The 21,697-nt window shown below is 33.6% G+C and overlaps 1 protein-coding gene across 1 annotated transcript; it reads left to right on the plus strand.

Moving 5' to 3' along the window:
- The first annotated feature begins 1,500 nt into the window (after window positions 1-1,500).
- On the plus strand, window positions 1,501-11,459 carry LOC128981907 (uncharacterized). The gene is made up of 5 exons (XM_054400900.1): window positions 1,501-1,902; window positions 5,361-5,690; window positions 5,831-6,055; window positions 10,159-10,295; window positions 10,649-11,459. The coding sequence occupies exons 1-5, from the start codon at window positions 1,712-1,714 to the stop codon at window positions 10,702-10,704; spliced, it is 939 nt and encodes a 312-aa protein (XP_054256875.1). The 5' UTR covers window positions 1,501-1,711; the 3' UTR covers window positions 10,705-11,459.
- Window positions 11,460-21,697: the final 10,238 nt, after the last annotated feature.

Genomic DNA, 21,697 nt, shown 5'->3' on the forward strand with positions numbered 1-21,697 from the left:
TTAATGATACTAGTTATATTTGGTTCATTTATTCCATTTCGTTATTATATTTTTGGGGATTTTGTTTCAATGACTAAATAAAATAACGTCTCCAATTGAATGCCTTAAGACTATATGAGGGAGTTTGTTCTACAAAAATGCAAAGGAACAAAGGTTTGTACAAAGCGATGATTTGATAGTCACAGTATATCGCAAACCAACTTTATGTTGAAGGCTATACTTCTAGAAGCGTTCTGGGATTCACACAAGCAGAGGTCCTTTTTGGTTGCATGCTCCTGAGTTGACATTACCCCACTGCACACCTCAGTGAATGTCTTAAGCTCAAATACTAACTCTAATAGTTTCCTATTTTGGAAAAGTTTGAATTTAGACAAACACCTACGGTAGATCATTGCCCTTAGCTAGACCAGCAGTACTCAAATAGACTAATGGGTTTTTATATTGCTCCTAGAGTGAGTGGAGCAATGCCTAGCTCAATTTGGCATCCTTCACTCTTCAACAGTAAGATTATGCTGTATTCTAAGTAGGTAGATTGATATGAAAGGTTAGACTACAATGAATGAGTGCTATGTAAATACTCAAGTGACTCGTCAAACGTTAATATTATAGTGCCGCAATACAATTGTGATTTAAGTATGAGCATAGACACTAGGCAAAGGTTATGTGTACAACATTTGCGTTTATTTATTTCCAACGACCAAAGCAACTAAAAATATATTCAGCGGGCACAAGCAAAGTTTTTAAGTACATACTAAAAAGGTAGTGATGATTGTCTCACGTAAATATGTCGGTAATTTCCATAAAACATAAAAAATTAACAATTGAAATGACTTAATTATGATTAATTAAATTAATCAATTAAAAAATTTATCAACGTATGTGCCGATTAATAAAGGCATTGCTATTATATGCCATGTTTACGTTATAATAACGGGATACAAACGATTAGTTGAAATGTCATTAAATCAGTACAAATTAATTTATTAACTTCTTAATATTTTGTTAGTCCGCTAATCTATACAAACATGACCAATAGATCGCATTTAGGAAGGAATGTCCGATTAAAATTTACGATTTCTCCAAACATCTTGTTAATTCGAAATTTACATTTAATTCAAAACCACTTTAGTTTTGGGTCGATCATGGTATATCGTAAAATGATGAATTTACATTATTTATGATTTAGGTAATTACTATTGATTACTTCAAAAAATGTTTACAAATTAGCTGTTAACTTATAAGTCACTTACTCGTTTAACCAACCTAAATGAGAATACATGCCAACATTTTACGATGCTAAAATAATTATTTAGGGAATTAATTACTTTCAATGGGGGATTTTTAGAGTATCTAGGACATGTCGGTTGTCTCTGATTGACAGGAAGTGTGTTGAGATTCCGCCACCGCCACCAGGGGCGCTGCGTCATTCTCGGGTAGTGTGAAGTGTGAGATGGCAGACGAGGAGTCAGTCGTCCCGCGCGTTCGCGCTCGCTCTCCCGCCAGAACTGTGCGCTGCGCTCCGTCCTACCTCGTCAACGACTAACTTTACGCGTAGTTGAACTAATTAATTCAGCTATTTATAATGTAATGATACGATTCAATTTATTTGACTTATTAATTATGTGAACTTTTAAAATATTAAACGGTTAAAAATATCTTAAAATAACCTTAAAAATTAAAAACATGACAGTATTGTGTCGCCAGTGGTGAGATGGTGGTAGTGACTGGACGGTGGTGGTTCACTTTAGTGGTTGTGGTGTTGTCTGTGGTGAACTGTGACACCAAGATGTTCAACTTCATCGGCCGGGAGACTCTCAGTGACGGCGAGACAGAGACTCTGGTACATTACGATGGTCTCACAGCCAAGGAGACGTCCGTGGTCGCACGAGGAGGCAATCATACGTAAGAGGACAACAAATTACATTTGTATATTTGTTCCAAATAGCTTTATGTTACATTAGAAAAGTTGTAAAACGTTTAGTTTTATAACATAGTTATTGTCAAATTTTTAGTAAAATGCAGTTTAAAAACCTGTACGATTTTGTTAAGATAGTTAATTTTAAATTTTATTATAGCATATTATACATATTAAAACGAGCGATACATTTTAAATTTATAAATTGATCAAAGTGACTTAAACATTGACTTTTCAAACTAATATTCTATTCTATCTATAAACAAATGTGTTGTATAATTTAGTACCTTTTCAACACAGTAACACATTAGTGAAGTGTTAATCTGATGTTCAATGCATATGCATTTGTTTCTCATATTAAAATTAATTATATGTGCATGTTCGTGAAACTCTCATAGTACCCAGAGATCGAGAGATAAGAGATGCAGACCTACCTTAAGCAGTAGGGCATGTTGTAGTAATGTTTTATCTTAAACAAGGTTAGTAACCGTAGAAATATGATTAAACATACAAGATCTTTGCAACATTTAAGAATTATAATGTTTATGGTCTTAGCATTTCCTTGCTGAAACTTTAAAACTGTGGTAATAGCCTAATAATATTTACATCGTTACAATGAATACAATACAGTGAATCAAAACCCAGCAAATAACAGAGAATAGTTAGGTTTCTTTACACAAGACTTTCAGTATCTACTTGAGGAAGTATTGTAGTACTATGAAACCTTAGCAAAGTTTCATTACTGAACAAAATGTTTAACACCCATTTAGTGAGGAGAAACTAAGATTCAAACAAAAAATATTGTTTTGGAAAGCTTTTTACACAGCCTGGGATATATCCTGTTTCTTACAAAAAACTCTTACATGTTTTAACTACAAAAGTCGTTTACACTCCCGTACATTTAGTTATAAGCATATTGCATGGCAATGAAGTCGAACTTTAAATACCGGTAGTGTGTAAAGACCATAGAAAATCCAAACTAGCTATAAGCCTTTTATGCTAAAAGTAAGATGATAATAATGATAACTTAGGGCACTACAAACATTCCAAATGAAATGTGTGTTTATTAGAAAACTACGCGGTGACACGCTGTCATGGTAAAATGTTTAAAGGGTCGCAATTTGTTCAACCACAACCAGTTCCTGCTGTTGAGTTGCTCAGTCATAAATATTATTTCGCTACGCTCCATTGCCAGAGATTTTATTTGTGCTAAATGAGCTGTCATATAAAAATATCTGTGTAACGAGAATAAAAACTAGGGACGAATAATAGGCAATTATACAAGTCAAGTTTACTGTATATTTGATTTTAGAGCAATTTTAATTTTCTGTAAAGCCATTGTTGGTCAACAAACTCCAAGGTCTAAGTAATCAAGTTTGGACGTACTTTGGTAAGATTTAATTTGTAACATTAGTATGGGGTCCATCGCTCTGTTTTCCTTCAGTTATACTATCACCAAATAAATAGTAGGCAGAGTATAGTGACAGTGTTGAGAGTGTGTATATTGACATTGTTAAAGACTTACTCTTTCAATACTAGAAGCTTTTAATCGTAAACAACTAAAATGTCTTGCAACGGCAAGGTGTCTACGTGTACGGTGTCTGCAGAAAATCCTACTCACTATAAACCTAAATCTGATTTAAACATTTCGTGTCAACTCTCAGAACGTTAAGTAATTCAATAAAATAATGGTTTACAAAACAAACCAACGATTACAACGATTATACAACATCAGTTATATAGTATACCTGTAAATTCCATAGCAATCTATTTCTAGGTCAATTAGTGGGACACAATGGGGAATAGCTGTCAGTGAAAGAATCTGGAAATTTGGCAAATGTAAAAATAGACTCGATTACACAACCTGTGTCGTTTATGTAATTAAGTAATTAATTATATAACTTTTGGTTTACGTTGTTGTGTTTTTAGTTACCGACTAAGTTATTTGGTTCAAAATTACGCAAGGTCAGAATGAAACTAAATACATAATGCCAAAATATGAAGTGGTAATAAATAATCATTTCTTAAAACTTACATAAGTTTACTCTTAAAAATGTACACGAAGGATAATTATTTTTACACGCAAATTTACGAACCTTATTTACTATATTTTATATTATTTTTATATTATATAATAACTCTTCAGCGGCCGTTTTAAATTAACATTGCTCTTAATGTGGGCAAATCCAAGAGCCGTCTTGGATACCCTTGGAAAACAATTACAAACCACAAAGAACATCAACTGATCCTACGGTGCCCTAGGTATTTTATTTAACTTTTAATCATTGGTATTTGAAAATCTTTTTGGACGATAAATAATTTTTTCACCAGCTGTTTAAAATTCATCCAATATGGTCGCTAGCCTGCAAGGACTCTAAATATAATAAAATAATGAAATAATATAATATAATGAATAATATCATATTATATAATAAATAATATCATATTATATAATGAAATAATGCTGATATAGATAAAACCAAATTGAGAATGGCTGCTTTATCTACACACTAGAATAAAAAAATTGTACTTAGTATTTAAATATGGTTTCTGCACGTTTAGGTATTAATGTGAAATATTGTTTATTTATAAAATGTAAAAGAAATAACATGCCATAAAATTAAAAACCCATGCTTTGGAATAAGCCTACTTAATTTAAAATCTCTTACTAATTTATGATGTTTTATCAAACTAGTGATTTGTTGAACGTTGAACGAATTACGTAAATATTTTTACACTTACGAATTATTGTCAGAGTATTTAGAGTACGTCAAATGGACCAAAATATAATAAAATAAATCAAATTGGCGTGCTTTTATTGAGTGTCCTCCGCGACACAACCACTGCCACGTTAGGTTTGTCCACGGAAGGCGTACTTTGAAATATATTGGTTACCCGTTACCTACTTGCTCTTTAACTGAAAGCAACCATTACTTCTGAATTTGGTTCATATTTTTAATCTATAAATATTGTTGTGTCATTCACAAAAGCCGCACAAATAATTAAGTTGGAATATTTCACATTAAATCATCCAATTCCATTTTGCAAAGCAGAAACATCTTTGAAGGTCATAATAATTTCTACTTAAAAGTTATTTTAACAGGTTAAGTAGGCACAGTAAATTTAGACCACGCTAAAGAAGTAAAACATTTCAACAGTGTTTTTTAATTATTATTTGGGCACTTGTTTTTAATCTCGGTGAAGCAACTGAACAAAGGAGGTTACGTCGAAGGCTTCCCCATGATCTAATGAATGAAGTCTAAAGAATATATTTATCTTTATCTAAATTAGTTATGTTACAGGGTGTCTCAGGTCTGAGCAAACCCGCGATGTTATTATTGGCATTTTCTCATTCATATTTTGCTAAAAGTTCTGTACATAATGTCCTCATTAAACAAGAAATAAAGGATCTAAAAAAATATATACGATTGTGTGTCGTGTGTAGGTCCTCATTGAAGCTACGTCAGCTGACGGACGGTGATCACCTGATCCAGCTGATATACAGCGGCCAGGGAGAGCTGCAAGACTGTGAGTACCTGAGGCAGGACGCGGCTGTGAGGCAGTTCCAGGAGAACGTGAGGCAGACTGTGGAGGCCCGGGGGAACGTGCGCTCGCTGGACGGTCGTCGTCTACCCCCGGAGTTGGCGGAGTGGATGGACTACGCGCTGCTGAAGAAGCAATGTCACAGACATCACCGTCGTCTGAGGAGACTGGCTCGTCGGAGAGTCAAGGGAGGGAAGTTGCAGAGAGCGCGTGCCGACAGGGATATCCAGAGGTAAACATACTATGAACTCTTTTCAGAGTAACCATAGATCTTTTCCTAAATAGTAGGTAATCAAAAGCCATAAATCATCAGCGATCTATGATTTCCCACTGATCTCCTCAGTGAGTAACACTATGTCTGTGGTAGTGCAGGCGGAAGCGCGACCTGACTGATCTGATGAGGGTGCCGGGTACCAAGTGGTGCGGCAAGGGCTACTCCGCCACCAAGTACCACCAGCTGGGAGGGTTCGGTGCGGCGGACAAGTGTTGTCGCGTGCACGACACGGCTTGTCCCTTCTACATTCCCGCCTTCGAGGAGAAGTACGGCCTCTTCAACTGGAGGATCAACACGCTCATGCACTGCAAGTGTGACAGAAGGTCAGAACACTTTTATAAAATCAATAGCCTACATACAAGTTTGAGAGGGTGATGGTCTCTCATATTACATGGCGATTTGCATGGCTATTGACTGGGCAAACATTGAATTTATCTGTTGGGTCTGATGATTATAAGCTTAAACAATGGTGGCTTGATTTTCATAGACCACCATTCACGTACTATTTAAGAAAACCTTATATATCACGTTCGTTCCATCCGTTCCATCTCGTAAAATAACGTATTTCTCCTGTATTCAAGCTGTTATTTTGTATTTTAAATAAGGAATTCCCTCTTCATTAGAAATAAATAAATAGTACACTCTCCGCCGTATTATAATACAATATCACACATTTTTTGGTATTTACAAGGGCCTTGTATAACCTTTTTCCAGTCTCTAGTCACGATGCACTTCTTGTAATTTGATACGACGTACATCAACTAAAATGAAGTGTTGTTTTTTACCATTTGGATTAACCCACGAATAGTTTCGTATATTGTTAAGACTTATTACATGTTAGCAATGAGTCAGGAAATAGTTATTTGTGCAACTAGTGAGCAAAGGGAGCAATTGACTCACTCGAGAGAAATACTTACTCACGAGCCGTATGCGAGTGAGGAATGGTTTCTCGAGTGAGGCAATTGCACTTTGCATTCGAGTTGCACATTATATTTTTCCTACGGTTACCATAAAACAAATAAATTGGTAAAGAAACGTTACATATTTTTACACAGAAGTGAACTTTTAATATGACATTTAATGTGAAGTAACAAATACAACAATACAACAGCTGACCAGCTGATTTACAGCAAGTGCTGCCAACGTATTTCGCACGCATACGACCTTGTCTGCATGTTACGCGCTCACTATTTCGTGCATTCACGTTGCAAATCTGGAGTGAGACAAAGTAATTAGAGTGAGACAATGTTAACATTGTCTCACTGATGAGCGAATTGGCCACTTTGCTTTTTCAAATCAGTGAGAGAACATGTACATTGTTAGGTAACTGTAGGAAAACAAATTAGTGTTTTAAACTAACCCAAAAGCCGTCTTTATTTTCATATCTTTTTCCCCATTAAAGAAGAAGCTGTGAATGTATTTTTTTATCTCAATGCAAAATTCTGGTTTTCCACGCCAGATCTGTGGTCAACAAACACCAAATATCAAAACAATTCAACCGCATTACGTAGCGCAGTAGCCGCTGAAATCCTATATCCGAGGTTAACCTAATTAACACTTTGGCTCGATTGACGATTCAGTTTTAGCAGCTTTCGACAATTCTACTCATAAATTGAATTAATTGTTCTGTTATGAATAAAGAACAGCAAGTTTCTGTCCATACCTATTGACACATAATAATGCTGGACTGTCTCCAGACAACCCAGCATAATTATTAGATCTTGAAGTTTTATGTTTTGATTGGGAAACATTTTATGAGCGCGGCCTCAGTAGAGAACACAATGCTCATAGCGAAATTAAATCGAGTCATTAAATCGAGTGGCTTTGGTAATCTGCATGTTGGTCGCATTGTTACAAGTTGAATAAAAGTTAATGGTGTTTTGTAGTATTGGAGTTTTGGCTTTCATCTTTACTCTGTAAATCTAAAATCTCTTTACTAAAACTTATCAGCTTATCAAGCCTCACATTTGGCCACTAATTTCTTCATTTCATTTTTTAGTTCGGCACTTTGTATTTCTCGAACTGGGTTTTAAGGTGCTGTGTTCCAATACACGATGTATTACATATCAAAGATCAAAGTGTAAAACCAGAAATTATATACTGACCAAACGATAATGACATTTTTGAACACAAACATTACGAACAACGAAAAATGTTTTTAGAGCTTAAATGACAGTAACTTTTGGCTTGAAAACAAATATTGGACGTTATTCATGCCTTACCTACGATTATAAATTCGAAAGTAAATAAATATCTGACGTAAAGGTTATCAGCCTCAGTGTATCATTGTGTGTGAAACTGTGTTTCTCCAACCGCAAAAGGTAATGATAAGAAGATGATATAGAGACCTCTGTGAGGTTTGGCACACGCACCCCCTAACCGCACACACTCACCCCACTTACACAAACACGTGTTTATAAATCCTTCGGAGAAACATATGTATGAATCCTTAACACCTGCGTGAACAGCCTTTATTGAAGGTCATTGACAAGCTGTCGACAAAATGTCTCGACGTGTCCGCAAGTGATACTTCGATCGCATGATTACGAATAAACCGATCTAAAAAGTTGCAATAAACGAGTTTGGGAGGTATACAAAATTATGAGTTTTAGTGCAATTACATTTTAAATAAAACTACTTTATACATTGTTCGTATAATAAAGGTCATGTGAAGGCACAAGGTAGTACTAAAGGAGGTTTTTTTGCGATTCTACAATTTAACAGGAAACTAAAACACGTTTGTCATGTACTTTTTTAAACCATACTCATATAACTAAATTTAAATATTATATTTGTTAACATAAAATACCCCTGCCACAGCAGACTAAGTGAATTTCCATGTACTTAAATGGATTTTCACTTAAATGTTTCCTTATGTCTGACAGCTTTATTTACTATTTAAATAACATTAGGTTTGATGTGTACTTGGGCTTGCTGCTACAGGGAGGCTAATTAAGTGTGTTTTTTTAGTAAAACGTTAATAACGAACTATAAAATTAACAAATTCGCCAAGTTTGATCAAAATACAACAAACAAGAAAACTACAATAGTTTACTTATTCCTCATAAGAATAACATATCAATTTAAATTTTAAATTTTGTTTTCAATTTTCTCCTTAACCAACGACAGTATTTAGAAAACCTAAAAAGTACTTATTTGTTTTGCTTCTATACAATGGTCTGGATAGAAAATAGGAAATTCCATGTTTTGAGGGTCAAAAATTAGAAACGCCAATTTTAGCCCATAGATAAACCCCGTTCCCATAGTCCAATAATGCTGGCTTGTGAACTCGTTACAAAAACCTAGATTTACACGTTAATTACATTACATGAAAAAAAAAAACATTGAAAAAAAAAAATTACATTGAAATGTAATCGTGCTAACGGACACATATATAACAAATATATACATTTCAACTAAACGAATGACGTTTTGGCATTCTGGGGAGAAAGAAAATCGGTCCAGGTCTAACTAAGTCTTTTCGTCTACGGTAATAAAGTGTATTGTTTGTATGGAGAATTCGCCAAAACTCGTAAAAATCAAACAATAAAAATATCAGCACCTACAAACATAAAACTGATATAGCAATAAACAATTTGTTTATATATCTTTGAGCAAAATAAAACATAATGTTATATGTGTGTCTCATTCTTTTCTTTCAATGCATTACCTTATTGACTATCAACCAGAAATTAATACACTTCTTTCTAAAAAAAAAATAAATCGTCTCACTTACCAAAACCTCTTGGCGAAACATTTTCAACCGGAACGTTGCAAAATCGAGCTGGAAGTGTTGAAGACCTGTTTAGTTTAGACAAGAGGTTTGAAGTGTCCCGAGAGTGAAGTGGTGGCTGTGTGAGTGAGACAGTATAAACATACACTACTCTGACTCACCATCAGATTCACACACGATCTTTTACTTCTCCATCGGCAAATGGTGAACTCGGCAAATATAATTATAAAGTGTATTACTCAGTTGTTTATTGATATTTCAAGGATTGGTTCTAGTTCAAAAAAGACAAAAGTTAACATAATAATATGATATTCAAATTCGTATTCGTTCCGTACCGTGATGACCGTTGCTGGTAAAGGAGAGTGATGTTTGGATCAGAATTTATTCGAAATACGTTTAAAAACTTCTCGAAACAAATATTTTGGCATCTTTTAACCTTTAAGTTTTCCGTCTACAAATCAAGCATCACAAAAAGTAAAACAAGAAAAGTGATGCAGTAAAAGCACAATTTGCACTAATACGCCTAAATGATTGCACCGGATCACTTCCTCAGTTCACGCTAAACAAAACTCAGATAAACCAGTATAACTGAAATAAAAGTAAATAATGTTAAGTTTACATTGTGTTAAGGTTCTCTAGTTATCCTCTTTTCTACTTGAAATGCAACTGGTGATCTAGACTTTACCGTTGCAGGTTCCGGACATGTCTGAAGATGGCAGACACGGGCCCCGCCAACCTGGTTGGTAAACTCTTCTTCAACATCGTCCAGACGAAGTGCTTCGTACTCAAGCCTGAGAAGGTCTGCGCCAAGTGGTCGTGGTGGGGAAAATGTAAGTTGAAATCAAATGTTTAATTAAAAAGTTTTGAAACGTGTAGGCCTACTCAGTCTTTAGAATGAAATACAAAATAAATTAAATAAGGGGGTGGGTATGAATTTGAAACGTTTAAAAATAAATAGACATTGGTAGTTTAGGCATAACTATGACTAATGTATTCAAATCTTAATTTTAGAAAGCTTAAAGATAAAGTCATTTATATAATTAAACATTAGGATTATTTATTTAGAGCTAAAAATGTAAGCTATTATAGCTGTTAGCAGCCAATATGTTGAAAGGATGAAAATTTCTATAACTGCTGGCCATTCAATTACAATTTGTATCACGATATTTTTATTTTGTTTTAGGCAAGAAAATGACTATGAAGAAGAGGGCGCATATACGTGACAACAAGCCCTATTGAAGTCGAAGCAATATTCATTTGTTACTTTAGAAACCATATTGTACATAAAGTATTACGAAAACCTTTAAATCAACATTCAATTGAATATCGGGTTTATGAGAAACTCATGATTGTGGATACATACATAATACATAATATTTTATTAACATTTGAAAAAATATTGCAAGTGAGAATCGATCACAATATTAATTTGTTAAAAATTAGATGCATTGAATTTGCGAACCTAAAGAAATATTTATCACAGATAAAGCTTCTTTTAGTGTCTATTGTGTCCAATTAGAATCACAAAATGTTTTCCGCACGGAGTTAAATACCAATATTTGAAGTCGAATAATAAATTTATACTTTTTATAAATAACATTGTACTAAAGTGTAAGATCACGTGGTATTCAATCTATAATATACAGAGCACTATATTAATAATTCCTAGCTTTTATAAACGTTATTTAAATGTAACTGTTTCCCTGGTCCAACTTATATTTCTCGTTACTATTACAGTTTTTTAGTTTATTATTTCACCATAGTAATACTTCTTAAAGGGAGTTAATATTCCATTGACTATTGAATACTGAAGTTGTATTAATAGTCAAAGGTATTACAAAAAAATGCTATTCCTTTGAAATGAATCTAGCAAATATTGTAAAAATGTACTTAAATGTATATAGTATAGTAGATATTAAATTGGAAATGATGCGAGAACATCGTTCGTTTGTAGATATTTTGTTGATATTCGAATTTTGTAAATATAAATTAACTGTCCTGAGTTTAATTTGTAATTCCCGTACCCTCATATCGCAATTCCCTCTTCCTCACATACCAAAGGTAAGTAATCAATTAAGAAGATCTTAACAAATATTTATTTATACTAGAAATATCTATTCAGTTGGAATTTTGTGCTGATATACAGTAATCACCCAACGCCCATGTGGTTGGTCTACCAGGGGCTCTACAGTCTAGAGTCTACAACACAGGTATAAACTGCACAGCTGTCTCCCAGTCTGTCTGTTCCCCATTCATCGTCCCAATAATGTTTGGGCACCCACATTCGATACGCTCCATTCCTCAAAAAAAACCCGCCCCAATGGTGGCAAACGGAGGTGCATTGGAATCAAGTTCAACACAGCAGGGTGACTCACGACTGTTCTGGGAATTATTATTGCATTATGGGATTGCTAAACCTTGACAAGCAATATATTGCTCAGCCTCTACAAACTGCTACAATTACATTAACATTACGAAACATGGTGAACCACACTTGTCCTAAAGAGTTCTGAAACGGGTTTGTGAGAATTTTAAATTGCTTTTAACACTGTTATTTCACAAATAAGACAGACATTATTCACATTTGTTATTATTTACAATGTAGTAAATTGCATTGTGGTCATCATTATTTTTTAGTAAAATAAAAATCTTATAATTAATGAACTAAATAGTTAAAGTGAATATTCAATTATCATCGATCCGGTATTATATATTGAAATAAGCTTTCTGGAGTCAATGATAGTTGTTTAAAATGTAAATAGAAAATGAATTTAAAATACTAATTTTATAAAATACGTTGCATTAAAACACTAGCGATCCCAGAGTGAAGAAATGCATTTGTAGGTGCAACAGTTCTTTATATAATATCTTAATTAGAAACAGCACGGTAGATTATTCACGTAAGGGTGTAATGTACAAAATGCAAGTTATTTACTTGGATAAAGCACGACAGTCTCTGAGGCGAATTAGTTAGAAACACGGTATGCTTTGTTTTTTAATTAGATTGGGGGGGATTAGTAAAACCATCAACTTTAGCTGACATATTTATTTTTGATAACCTAACGCACCTTTCACCAACATCAATAGAAACTGGTAAAGCCCCAACAATCGTAGGTTAAGCCAAAGTGATTCATCATTGAATAAGTTCCAAGAAACTGTCAGCTCAAGTTGTCACTTTCTCTAAGCTTCTGAGTGGAATTGGCAGTGAATCGAGTGAATATTAATCTTCATACGGATAAACTATAAAACAAGGAGTATTTATGACATGGCATGTTAGTTAAAAGTTGCACTTTTCGGATTGTGGAACTCAGTATATACAAATGAATATATTTCGAGCAACGAAGAAACCTATCCACTCCACTTTTTCTTACCTTTAAAATAATAGCTTAACATCTGAGGTTTGCCAAAACGTCAATCACCTGTAACATATAGTCAACACATATACAGTATACATTAAGCAAAACAAGCAGTGGGGAAACTTCCCGAACCGTCTAAATTTTGTGAACGGACTTTAGTAGGTTGTACCATAGACTAACCAACACAAGGGAGAATGTTATATCTATGGTTGTACTGGAAATTTTCATCACCACAACTGATACACAGTTTTAATCAAACTACCGTATGAAAATAATAAATAGGTACATATATTAGACAAGTTTTAGAGGTACATATATTAAGTCAATGAGGTGAGTAAATTAAGCATTGAGGACACTAACTGTCAAAAGTTTGTCTTAAACTCAACCCGTATAGTTAAGGTCATTTTAATTTCCCTCTAAGATTATCAGCTACAAACCGTTGAGTACATTAAATCAGTCTTTCCTTACAGCGCAGAACCAACACGAAATGGTTAATTCAACTGTGTTTAGCTGGATTTGAACTGGTAAGTTGAGGTAGAGTACAACTACTTGATTAAATGTAGTATCTCATCAGTGAACCTATATTATTTCAGCTGTATAAATCAATAGTAGCTATACATCAGCATGTATATATTTTATTTAATCGATCAGCAAACTTAGGCTACTCTCTCCATGTGTGGTACATACAGCACATTCAACACACTGTACTGAAGTGAAGTGATCATCAGCAACGCAGGTCTGAGATTGGTACGGTCAATGGTTGGATACAGACTGTCTTGTTGGCGTGTCTCTGTGTGTGTGTGTGTGTGGTCCACCGGCTGTGTGAGATGAGTGATCTGTTTACAAATTACAAGTACTACAATTGTGCAAAATTGACCGAAGGCAATAAAATATTGTTCCTGTTACTGTGTGAAAATTTAGGTACTAATTATTAGCAATGTGTGGCTTTCGTCTACAAACAGAAACACATTATTTTTTTTAAATTGTCTGGGTAGCCGAGTGGTTAAAGTACTCACCTTCAGATCTAAAAGAGTCACTGGTTCGGTTCAAATCTAGATCCTATTTGTCATTGGGCTGTTAATCAATGATACTTTATAACAACTTTGACTTTAAACTGTAACGAGACCAGGATTTGGATTGTCCCCTTACGACAACGTTGAACATTCAATTGGCGTTAAGAAAAGGGCAACAACTTGGTTTTGATTTACGATAATCTTTGATACTGGGAATTTTACGACGGATCATTTTAATTGTATTCTGATGAATCTTCAAACAGGAAGTGAAACAGAATGATGCTAAAGTTGTCTCGGTAAGTGAATAAAGAACAAACTGTTAAGTGGCTCTGATCATTGAGAATCTTTGTAAAAAGTTACATCCAAACACGATTTGTAAGACAAAAATTGGACTGTATTTTCCAGTTACAATAATGTTCAAACGATAAGTCGATTAAATTTAAAAAAGAAAAGTTTTAGCAACAAGCAACTTAATGTAACTACAGTGTATAAGATTAACAGTGAGGCGATGTAACTGTTAACCAGAATGTTGTGTAAAAGGTATTAAATTATTCTAAATTAAACTCCTGGGTGTCCTGATATCGTGTCAATTAGGTATTTATAGGTCTGGTTAATTAATCTACTTTTACAAATACAACCTGGCTGATACCGGTCTACTTGTCTACCAATCCACCAGTAGTTCCCTACCAAGTATGGCTGGACATTTGCATTTTGATAACCTCGGCAAGTATTGCAGACTGCAGAGAGGTCAAATGCAACGTTACTTTGTAATAGATTTTAGATTATTAAATACACTAATGACCAATAAAATCACTCCCCTGAAGTATGCTACTTCAGAAAATGGCTGAGATATAAAAAGATACATATTGTTCTTTAGCTATTTGATCAAACTTGGGAGAATTAAGTATGTGTATATTTCATTGAGAAAATTCTCTAAGGTTTAGCACATCTTATCATATTTTTTGATCGAATATTTATAAAGATTTATAGAGTGATATTGTTTACAATCTTATTTACGTTGGAATATTTTTATCCGCAGTAAGTAATGTTCAATACAATTTTTACTATATACGCCTTTTTTGTGTACGATTACAATTCCTTTAACTGCAGAGTCATTCTGTCTTTAATACATTTTTTTAATATATTTTTTACAAGTATACATGTATATAAATTTAAATTTTTAATTGGCAAGGAATCACCAAGGTTTTGGCAACCATAATGAACTGTGATTGGTGACTTAATGCAATAAATAGTATTATTATTGTAATACTTGCCTCATATCGTTAGGAAACATAAATTTAACCCACACTCTCCTTACAACAATACCTCATAACAATGAGCTTAATTAACATAACTGGCAGTTGTTAAACGTAATAAGCTTGTTGGGATTAGTTCAGCCTTTTATCTTATAATAATTCAACGTCTTTTTAAGATACATTAAAGTTTTATATATTTTTAGATGCTACATAAAAAAAATATAAAACTTCAATCGGTTTAGATAAAACTTCTACAGAAAAGTTTTAATTGGTGTAAAAACTATGCATTCGTTAACCAGATAATGAAATGGAAAGATTCTCTTAAAATTACATTTCCTCTACTACTATTTTAACCTGAAGACAGACCTTTAATTTTGAGCCAATAGGACACATAATTGATGGACTCTTCACGCATGCTTAAGTAATCTTCTTACATTTCTGTATTGTAGACTACGTGTTTAGTAAATAATACCTATTAACCTCTAAGTTTAGATGTTGGTAATATTGACAACAACTGATCAAATCACTTACTGTTTGTGCCCATGAGTATCTTCTTTGGTTATTCTCACCAGAGAGCTACATATTGTAGATCCCCTGGAGTTTTATGTAAACAAGCTGTCAACATTTAAGCTCATCTGGCAGATATGTACTAGGGGGGTAGAACAATAACTAATCCACGGGTCACAAAGCTAACGTCGTCTAATTACAACAAATCATTATGCAATATAAACGTGTGGAATGTGATATTATGTTCCAAAACTAAATCTTTTATTTTTGAACGGGTATTTTTTTTATATTGAAATACATGTTAAATAATTTACATCGCCAATCAAATCTTTATTACTCCAGAAGCCTTTGATCGCGTCGCATAGATGACGTAGCAAGTAACAACGCATCCTTCGTTGTTAGTGTTTTGCTCTCACCCTGAACTTTGAATTGATCCAGTAGGACTTGGTCACTTGTCGATCGTTACTTGCTCTGTTTAATTTGTTTGGTGCAAGCATTATTTTTCAAGCAATAAACTACAAGAATTAACGGTTGGGACCAAAGGCATTCCTCAGACATTTACCACTTCTCTTCATGTTGGCCGCCATTTTATGTTACGGAACATGTTAGGAGAGCGCCGTAAACGTTGCTCTGGGTGTAAAACTGTTTATTGACCATCGAACACTTCAAAACCTCAGCAAATAAACCTGATGACTTACTTCTGGCGTTGTGACCTTTTAAATATCGTACATTCTACAAGATAAGCTCTTCTTATGAATATCATTTCTCTTGAGCGAAAATTACAAAAAAACAGAGCAATTTTAATAATTTTATATAAGTTGGTAATGGAAATGTCGATACTTCTCAATTATATTGGGGATTTTTGAAGAAAGGTCATGGGAATTTAACTATTTTTTTCTTATTTTAATAATAAATAAGACAAAGGCCGTATTCTTTATTATTAAGTAGACATACCATAAATGCACCGAATAAAATAACTTACGTTATTGTGGTTGTCATACGTTAAAGTTGGATTAAAAAAGATTCTATCAAATAACCCTCAACACCATGGGAAGAACTTTTTCATTGTAAATAATAAATATATATAGGCCTAACAATGTTATACTTTTCTTAAATAGTGGTATCAGTCTTGTATGTTTGTAAATTGATATAAATGTTTCTAATGTAAAACGAATATCACGTACTCGGATCCTCTGTACCAAAGTTGATCTATGTTTGGTAGTATGCTAAGTATTTAGTATTCGCATATATCTATAGTCGTTTCTCTAATTTCTTCTATTTGCCACCAATGGTGAGCTGGCGAAATCTTGTGAGATTCACGCGACCGAACGGCTCACTTTAGAGCTGGAATTGCTTTCTTTGGTTTGTTATTGATAGACCTTTTTGTTGGCCCCGGACCCGGAGCTTAGGGAGGATTTTGACACCTTGTTTCCTTTCAGGATGTGCGAGGTTTTATTCGTGTTTGAAAGGGAGGTAACTGGTAAGCTTTGTACCAGTAATGGTGCACAAGGCAAATAAAATTGGATTTAAGAAAAACATTTTTATACCAACACAGTTTTGATTAATTTAATCAATTTCTTTCAGTTTTAAAATTGCATAAGCTTATAAAAAGAAAACATAAAAATAGGCATGGAGTAGAGAGGCCAATTGAAGTATTGGTTAACAATTTTGTGAATTAATGTCGATTGAACTAGCCTACCTTTTTAGTATAAAGATCTACAAACAGAAGTAAATGGTACCAATGGTGTATATTTGACAGATACACACTAAATACTTAGTCTAACATACTAATGCATGTAAGGTTTATTAATCTAATATTAACTAACATTATAAGCTCAAGAGTCCGTTACGATGAATTCATACGTCTGGTAGATACTTATACAGTATACAGACTATACTCTATTTAGGAGATATCTCCATTGAATATTACGAAGATTCCCGTTGAATGACTAACGGGTGTTTGCCAAAGCTCATTATCTCATTATAAAAGCCAAATTATGAGGGTCCCCCCATTCTAATACTCAGAAGGGGTTGTGTCCAATGGATTATTCATAACTTAAGAAATTGAACTTGGTGTCTGATCCAACCCTTAAAAGGAGGTCTTTATTTTTAAATTAAATTTTAAAACTACAAATCTCTGTATTAAAGATGAATTTGCGAGATGTGTCTAATCATCTTTCAATCCGTCCAAGTACATACAGAATAAAATCTTAAATCCCCATATGCTTGTTAAATACTTTATGTTAGGGCAACACGCAGAAATCATCTACCATCCAAAATAAATGATTATGAATTAAACTGTAAATACAATACTGTTTAGTATTATCGTATACATTATCATTGGCTAGAAGCTAGAAGGTGACAATATTTTTCAGAAAAATGTTTTTCAGTTTTGGACTCTCCGGGCGTCACAGTCACACTTTATGGGAATATTCAAATAAACTGCTCCAAATGCCTACAGTGTGGTCCGGACTGCTGCGTAGTTTATTTTTATAACCCTAAAATATTGATTTTATCACCTTATCAACAAAATTCTACATTCTTAATTTTAAACTTTATAGTGGCTAATTTAGAGAGTTTTTGGTCCTCTAAAGTATTCAGGAATTCATGGTTATTACTGGTATACAATGGTGCAAATTATTGCAGTTTGTTGTACATGTCTTATAACATTGTTTATATCGACTTGACAGAATAAATATTGACGTCACATCTATTGTAATTCAGTTAATTTGTGTTTTTACCAGGAAAGTTTTGGGGTAGTTTTGATTTTTTCCATTTCTTATGTATTTTGGGGTGCTGAATCCGAATCTGAGGTTTGCCAACAAAAATTCTTGACGCAACATTGACAAAAATGAGAAAAATATGGAAAAAATTATATTTTTGTAATATTTAGCTTATAACTCACAAACTATCAACTTTTTGTTATTAGTCTTTATTATAAAAAATAAAGTACACAAAATTAGCTACAAAATGTACCCCTAATGTGGTAATCTCCGATGAACCGTTTAGGCTCCAGAGCTATTTGAAAATTGGAACATTTTGTGTTAGTTTTAGCGAATTTCCCATATAGAGAATAAGCTATTACCGTAGTACTCACGGTAAGACCTGGACCCGGGACCGACTTTTTTTACGTTTTGAGGTCCCTAGAGGTCAAAAACACCATCCGTTCAAATTCATATATATATATATATATATATATATATATATATATATGTGTGTGTGTGTGTGTGTGTGTCCGTTAGCGCGATAACTCGAGCAAAAATGATCCGATTTTGATGAAATTTGGTACAAACGTGTAAACCTACGTTTATTCGAACGAGTTCGCGAACCAGCATGATCGGACCATGGGAACGGGGGTTTATGGGGGCTTTTATGGGTAAAAAATGGGTTTTTCCCATTTTTGACCCAAAAAACATAAAATTTTGCAATTTCTTTTGAAACTATTTTGTAGAGCTTAAAAAACAAATAATTTAGTATATTGAAGCGTTATAATGCGCCTAATGGTTACGGAGAAAATTCCAAAAAATTGTAAATTTAAAATTCCCATGTTATTCTTATGGAGAATAAGTAAACTGTTGTAGTTTGCTTGTTTATAAACATATTTTGCCCAAATTTGGAAAATGTTTTTATTTCTTACTAACTATTAACATTTTACATAAAAAACACTTTTACCCTCCCTGTTGCAGCAAACCTAAGTATGTTTTAAACTGATTCTATTTAAATAGGGAATAAATGTGATAATTTTAAGGAGACATTTTAGTGTAAATCCATTCAGGGAAATAGAAATTCGCTTAGTCTGCAGGTTTGCTGCGGCAGGGGTATTTAAATTTCTCCAATTTCATTGTATATGCCCAGGCAAAGGTCTTATATAAATCCAAAGTGTTGAAATTGATTAATTTTGTGTTACTGAACCGTTGACTTTTTATTTAGTGTACAGAAAAGTTACACGAACTGTTGCCGTTTAAATTATCCTCACTCAGAGGGTTGTAATGAGGCAGGTTCTGGCAAACGTTTCGATGCATTATTTGTGAGCATTCTAGCTTGTTCATCTGAACAATTAAAAAAAGGTTAAAAGTAAAAAATTTACACATACTGTAATAATAAGAGATACCAAAATCAAAACTATCAAAGTTTAAATAACACCAATCTATTAATCATGTAATATCTTATGCACCTGATGACGTGATATTAAGATATACGTGAATAATAAAATGTTATGTAGGCATATATTGTTGCTAAGCATTTACATTGTGTGTAGATTTGATAAATTGTAGGTCCTAGGGCTTAGGGCATAGGCCTACATGAGAGTGGTAAGGGTTAATTGACTTAAGATAGTAAATACAAATTTTGGCTAGAAAACTAAATCCAACGTTGCCTCACTGCCCCCAACTCAAGCAGCTGTGTGGACATAACTCACTTAGAGTTTACATTTACATTCGGGTGAATGAATGGGGATGAAAAAAATTAGTATTGGCCTATGGTAACAGTGCCAATCACTCTAAGCCATGCATCGGTCTTGAAATTTTACACAGAAAATTTTATAATGGGTGCCAATACGATTGAGGATGTACGATGGGCTGTGATGCTAGAATCTAAGTAGGCCTAAGTAAGAAAGTAAGTATAGTACCAAACGCACATTCCTTTATTTATTAACTTGTTAAATCTACACACAATGTAAATGCTTAGCAACAGTATATGCCTACATAACATTTTATTATTTACGTATATCTAAATATCACGTCATCAGGTGAATACGATATTACATGATTAACAGATTGCTGTTATTTTAATTTTGATAATCTTGATTTTGGTATTACTTATTAATAGGTGTAATGTTTTTTACTTTTACTCTTTTTTAATTGTCCAGATGAACAAGCTAGAATGCTCACAAATAATGCATTGAAACGTTTGCCAGAACCTGCCTCATTACAACCCTCTGAGTGAGGATAATTTAAACGGCAACAGTTCGTGTAACTTTTCTGTACACTAAATAAACTGTCAACGGTTCAGTAACACAAAATTAATCAATTTTAACACTTTGTATTTATATAAAACCTTTGCCTGGGCATATACAATGAATATATGTCATAGACAGAATAATTGGAGAAATTTAAAAACTAACACAAAATGTTCCAATTTTCAAATAGCTCTGGAGCTTAAACGGTTCATCGGAGATTATCACATTAGGGGTAAATTTTGTAGCAAATTTTGTGTACTTTAATTTTTATAATATAGGCCTAGACTAATGACAATTGTTGATAGTTTGTGAGTTATAAGCTAAATATTACAAAAAATATCATTTTTTCCATATTTTTCTCATTTTTGTCAATGTTGCGTCAAGAATTTTTGTTGGCAAACCTCAGATTCGGATTCAGCACCCCAAAATACATAAGAAATTGAAAAAATCAATACTACCCCAAAACTTTCTCGCTATGAGTAAATTTAAATACAAATTTACTGGATTATTGAGAAAAGCTCGACTTTTGTCATTGCTGTATATTTACTTATAACATCATTCCTTTGAAGTTTGCTGGGTTGGTTAAACGGTCCATCAATTGTAAAATGTTATACACAGGTTGCTTGATTTAAATTAATATCGGAGTTCACTTTTTGTACGGTTTTTATCTTGACGTGCTGATTTCCATGTTATTTGGCTACCCTTTTCAAACCCTGTAGCACAAATGTATATTGGATAAGGAATAATCACTCAATTCAGTCGACGAGAGTCCTTGCTCGTTGTCCAACTGACACAACCTGTTCCAGTGTTGGTGTTTATTCCATCGACAGATGCAATTTTACAACGAAACCTCGACTACCGCTGGCGACTCACGGCTACTGTACCGGTACTTGTTTTGGCAAACTTTCATAATGAACTTTCATAATTTTCATAATGAGAGGTTAGTGTAGAAAGTGGCGGCAAAAGTTTTAACGTTTTAAAGCTCCTGGAACTGTCTGATTTGTTTAAATATCGAGAGAAAATTAAAGTGATTGAAAGTAAACTTTGATTTGAGTAATGTTACATATCTTGCATGTACACTTTTTTGTCAAAGGACAAATCTCTATAAAAAAATTATATTTTCAGAAGTTTTTAGCCGCCAAT

This window comes from Macrosteles quadrilineatus, unplaced genomic scaffold, assembly GCF_028750875.1.
Source record: "Macrosteles quadrilineatus isolate MER2022 unplaced genomic scaffold, UCM_ALF_1.0 Scaffold_1__1_contigs__length_201487025, whole genome shotgun sequence".
Taxonomy (NCBI): domain Eukaryota; kingdom Metazoa; phylum Arthropoda; class Insecta; order Hemiptera; family Cicadellidae; genus Macrosteles; species Macrosteles quadrilineatus.